The 5,818-nt window shown below is 43.7% G+C and overlaps 1 protein-coding gene across 1 annotated transcript in view; it reads left to right on the plus strand.

Annotated features, from left to right (window-relative positions):
* Positions 1–5,818, plus strand: part of GRK3 (G protein-coupled receptor kinase 3) — a 169,607-nt gene that overhangs the window by 138,014 nt on the left and 25,775 nt on the right. The window contains exon 15 of the mRNA XM_007947940.1: positions 1,229–1,336. Coding sequence (XP_007946131.1) covers positions 1,229–1,336 — 108 coding nt within the window. The remainder of the gene's footprint in view (positions 1–1,228; positions 1,337–5,818) is intronic.

Genomic DNA, 5,818 nt, shown 5'->3' on the forward strand with positions numbered 1-5,818 from the left:
GGATCAGTTCTTAGAGCCTGTTAGCACTGTTTCTAAGCCTGTGTAAATTGAAGATTATAGTAAAATTAGACTAGACATACAGATTCCTGCCATGGTGTGGGTTGTCCCTGTGGGCCAGCACTGTCCTGAGCCCATTGTATCGTTTATGAATATAAGCAGGACAACCCATTTCTCTTTGTCCACAAAACCCAGAAGACGGTGATGAAGGCGTGTATGATTTGCTGACACGTTACAGTTTGTAGGCTAGCACCTGTGGTCGTGTAAGCTCAGCACCCCTGAGAGAGGTGTTGTTTGGTTACCTGTCTGACTGATGAGGAAAATGAGGGCAGGATGGTGAGCTCGCAGGGCGTACGGAGAAAGGCCCTTCTGCAGGGGCCCTTTTGAGCTGCGTCGTTCAGAGTCTTTGCCACCATTCGCTCTCCGAGATGGAACCTCGCATGCTCAGCTCCTCAAGGAGGCCTGGAGGATCTGGAACAGGCAACTCTAAGAGTTGCAGACACCATACATTATGCATAAAGCAGTTGCCCTTCTAACTGACTTCCTCCCTCCCTAAAATTTATCTTCACGTTTGCTTCACTCAGCCCTTTGGCCGGTTGGCAGCTTTTAAAACATGACCTTAGGTTTCTCCATCCCAACACGTGTCCGCTTGTTGCTCCCACTCCTTGGCTGCTCCCCTGGGGTTTGTTCATTGACTGAGACTTAAGGAAGTAGCCTCCACCATGAGCACCTGAGAGATGAGGTTCCCAGCATAGGAGGATGACCTCCAGGGAGCGGACGTCCCCATGTCGCTAAGGTTCAGAGTGCTGTGGCGAAGGCACCCGTTTGCCGGCCTTTCCCTCGCATTCCTCCGCCTCCTCCAGCCCCACGTGTCCCCACATGGGTCTACACAAGGCCTCTTGGAAGGGCAAGAGGTGGATGGTCTGTTCTTTGTGGCCGCAGCAGAGCAGGACTAATGAAATTCAGGTTTCACCTCCTAGACTATTGGGCCACCAAGTTTGATATGGATTTCATATGGTAATTCATTTATTTTAATTCACACACTAATTAAAGCAGAAAAGCTCATTTTCCCATTGGATGTATGATGAGTCGTGTTTGTGTTGGAGCATATTTGTCCATTCCTCTTGCTGAAAGTCGCTGCCATGTACTGAATGATGCCAGAAGCTCTTGAGGACTGTCAGTGTAAGCCAGGAACGTTCTGATAACGACATGTGCATGTCCTTCCCTGCAGGGGCACCCATGGCTACATGGCTCCCGAGGTGTTGCAGAAGGGGACGGCGTACGACAGCAGTGCTGACTGGTTCTCCCTGGGCTGCATGCTCTTCAAACTCCTGAGAGGGTGAGTGAGGCGGGCCCTTTCACTGTTGTCAGCATGACATGTCCTTAAACCAAAATCCAGAGTATTTAGAAATTATTTGACCCTAATATTGTTTTGGGGTACCTGGGTGGTGCGAGGAGCCCTGGGGGAGTGCGGTGGGTAAGCACTCAGATGTGAACAAAAGGTCAGCAATTCAAACCCACCATGGGAGAAAGATAAGACAGTCTGCTCCTGTAAAGATTGACAAACTTGGGAACCCCCTGGAGCAGTTCTACTCTGTCCTATAAGGTTGCTGTGAGTTAGAATCGACTCAGTGGCAGCGAGTTTGGTTTTTTTGGGTTTGAGTGGTGCAAAAAGTTGATGTACTCAGCTGCTAACCAAAAGGTTGAGGTTGGAGTCTACTCAGAGGTATCTCAGAAGAGAAGCTTGGCACCTACTTCCAAAAAATCAGCCATTGGAAACCCCAACAATCAGCCATTGGAAACCCCAACAATCAGCCATTGGAAACCCCAACAATCAGCCATTGGAAACCCCATGGAGCACAACTCTGCTCTGACACATGTCGGGTCACCATGAGTTGGAATCAACTCATTGGCAACTGTTTTCATTATTTTTAAATATTATTTTAAATCACACAGTGAGTGACCTCTCAGTCAAAAAAAAAAAAAAAACAAATTCACTGCCATCGAGTCACCATTAACCTAAAAGATAAGCATTCTTTCTGTCTTATAGCACTGGGAGTTTGTTTTCCAAAAGCTTATAGGTAAAAGGCATGGTTTAGTGTTTTTGTTCCATGTTCCATGTGTGTCACCTAGTTAGTTCTGACTCATAGTGACCCTATGGCACAGAGTAGAACTGCCCCCATACTGTCTCCTTGGCTGCCATCTTTAAGAGAACAGATCGCCAGGTCTTTTCTGCCATGGAACGGCTGGTAGGTTTGAACTGTTGACCTTTTGATGAGTGGCCGAGTGTTTAAACATGGTGCCACTAGAGCTCCTTTTTTGTTCCATACCTTGTAGGAACTACAACACCTTTGAGCTTAAAATTAAGATTGCTGTTAGATATTTCTACTAATAAGCCATGCTCTGGGAATAAGTGTTGTTTTGAGATGTGGATAATTGGAGAGGGTTAGGGTTAGGGTTTTTTCAGAAGCCATGTTCTGGGAATAAGTGTTGTTTTGAGATGTGGATAATTGGAGAGGGTTAGGGTTAGGGTTTTTTCAGAAGCCATGTTCTGGGAATAAGTGTTGTTTTAATGTGTGGATAACTGACGAGGGTAGGGTAATTTTTTTCCCTTAGAAATTAATTACTTATCATTGTCTTGTAGGCTTGAAGCATTTTGAGGGTTAAAATTTTGGAGGGTTGGGTTTTGAAGGCCCAAAGTAAACTCATTTCAAAAGTTTATATGTAAATATGCTGAAATTAACTTGTGTGTCTTTCAAAGCTAATATTTTGCTTGATTCTTGTTCTAATCTACCAAACATAATGGAATAGTGGGGGTAAGATCAGGAAACCAGACCACTTTCAAAGTGTGTTCTGAAACTGAGCACTTGACAGTTATGTTAATGTTTTTGTTCATTTATTTTTAGTCATTTTTTATCAGGACCTTAAGTTTTTTAAGATGTTTTTGATTTTCTTCCTCACAAAGGTACAAAAAAGTGTTGTACATTAAAATTTTCTAGTCAAGACTTTTCCTTTTATTATTTCCCTTATACACACAGTCCTGTTTGTTTGCTCAACTGTTCACACGTCCATCAGAAAGCTGGATTGAGCACGTCTGGGTCTTTGTATGGTGTCTAGCACATTCTGGAGAGAGGTTGAGTTCCATACCTTCCCCCTCAACTTATCTCTGGGCACCCACACCAGTTCCGTAGGACCGCGATGATCTAGTTGTGCTCTGCTCACTGTTCACTAGGGAGCCACAATTGTATTATTGCCTAGAGAGTCAGGTCCTATTATCCCTTAATTGAATTATTGTATTTGTGGAGCCTGGATGGCCTTATTTCATGTCATCAGACTCACTGACCTAATCAGAGAGTTTATGCAAAACAAACAGCAAACCACTTCTATGCAGAAGATGCTCTTATTCGCAGTTGAGTCTCTGTGCACACAGGGAGTGGATGGGAAAAACACCACCAATCTTTGTTTTCAGTCCCTTCTGTTTAGCGTTATCCTTAGCATTGTGGTTGAAGATCCAGCGTCCATACTTGCAGACTTGTGCTGTGACAAAACTCTCCATGTGGCAGCAAAACTGTGGAATGCATTAGGTTGAGATAAAAAACATCCGCAAGGGACTGCAAGGGTTGTGTTCAGGGCTGTGTTTGTTTCTTTATTTAATTTTATAATTCTGTCTATTTTTAATAATATATAGACTGGAGGGAATCTGGAATAACACTGTTTTTGAAAGATCTGTGGGTTTTGTTGAATTATTAACTCTGCATGTTCCATCAGTGTGGTTTGTGGCTAGTAAAGTGAATTTAGGTATATTTGGCCATAATTCATGTTTGGAGTACTGAATTCTTGTTGTTAGTTGCCATCGAGTTGGCTCTGACTCAGTCCCTTTTCCCCAGGGCTTTGAACCAGTTCTTCCCAGTTCAATCACGGCCAAAAAAGCAAAACCAGAATGATCCCCAATTTTTCAAATGTGTTTGGACCAGAACTCTAACTGTACAGGCAAAATTAAAAGTAGATGCCCTGCTGGAAACTTAATCTCCCTTGTAGAAAATAAGGGCAGCATGCACACTGCACAGCAAGTAAATCTCTGGACCAGCAGAGTCAGAAACAGTGATGCCCGGCTCAAAGATGGCGGCCAGGAAAAATGTTTCAAATGTGTGTTACTTTCCCCAGTCCGGGCAAATGAGCCAGGTCCCACATCAGGCCCCTAAAGGGGCTCACTATGCCTCTTCTGAGTCTCTCATTCATTTTCAACGATCCATAATTTTTCCTGTTTTGGTTATCATTCCACTTCACCCAAATTGTTCCAATTTCACTATCTGAACCATGACTGAGCTGATTCGAACCAGTTTGAAGCCCTTCTTCTCCTTCCTTCTCACATCTGTGCACTGAGGTTGAACTAGTGGTTGCTAAGGATCTTTTTCACTCCTCCTCTCTATGATGTAATTTTTGCACCAAGCAGCATCCCACTGCTTCTGCTGAAGCGCTTTCTGTACCCCTGGCTTTGTATTGACACCCTACAAAAATACCGCGAGCCATGGGGAAAAGGAATCAGGGTGAGAGAATGTTGCTGTGGCTTAAGAAGGTGTTTTTTTTTTTTTTTTTAACTTTTCATTCAGAATTTTTTTTTTTTTTGATTGTTGAAAATGTATGCAGCAAAACTTGGCACCAATTCAGAAGTTTCTCCATGTACAGTTAGTGACATGGATTTCATCAAGTTGTACAACAATTCTCACTTTCCTTTTCCTAGTTGTTCTTCCCCTAACAACATGAACTCACTGCCCCCTCGGTTTCCTGTCCGACCTGTCCTGCTGCTGTTTGCAGTTTGATCCCACAGAGATGGTTCTTCACAAGAACACAGCGGTCAAGCCAGGCGTTCTTTAGTAATTAAGCTAAACTGTTGTTTGGTTTTAAGATGACTCCAGGGAGTATTTTTGGTTCAGGGGTTAAAAATTATGGCAGGCAACAGATTCAGGCATTCGTCCATCCTCCATGGCTTCAGAAAGTGTGGAATCCATGAGAACTTGAAATTCTGATGTACATCTTCCCCCCTTTCGATCAAGATTCTCCTATAAAATCCCTGATCGAAATTGAGACAGTGTTTTGCATTCCTGGACTTGTGGTGATGAACTAAGCTGTTCATCCGCCAGTCCTGCTTCTGGGTGCTGGGCACCACTTCCATTTCAGATCTCTGTCACGTGTTCAGTAGCATGTGTGTGTGAAGATATGTCCATGTTGCAAATTTGTGGGGTTGTCATCATGATCCTCCATCTAGATTTAAGATATCTGCTCAGGAAAAGAATTGATGTGACAGTGGTCTTGATCTTGAGCTTCTTACCACTGCGTGTCTGTGCCTGAAGGTGCACCTACGGAGGAAGCTTGTGTGGTGGCGGGTGCCCACACGGACGTGGCTCTGAGGGCACTGGAGCCCTGCCTGGGGTAACTGAGGTTGTTCCATGCAGGAGAAAAAGGCAATGTTTATAAATATTTTGACAACTCTCAGCTTAGGTTCAAAATGCATATTTTGTGTAATGTGCTATCTTTTTGGTATTCTAAAATTAATTTTTAAATAACTTTTGATTGTGATTTGGTTGAAAATTTATAGAGCAAATTGCTTTTCCATTCACTAGGTCATCCATGTTTGTTTTGTGACGTTAATTGTAACCCCTACACTATAACAGCACTCTTCCCCCCACACACCGTGTTGACCTTTTCCACTTGCCCTTCTTTCCTATCCCTTCCTGCCTTCTGAGTTTTATCCCCATGCAAACGCTGCCCTCTTGATCTCATATGTTTGGTTGTTCTAAGGAGCACATACCTCTCTGTTGTC

The sequence above is a fragment of the Orycteropus afer genome, unplaced genomic scaffold (assembly GCF_000298275.1).
Source record: "Orycteropus afer afer isolate SDZICR_OR568_19922 unplaced genomic scaffold, OryAfe1.0 scaffold00197, whole genome shotgun sequence".
NCBI classification, from domain to species: Eukaryota; Metazoa; Chordata; class Mammalia; order Tubulidentata; family Orycteropodidae; genus Orycteropus; species Orycteropus afer.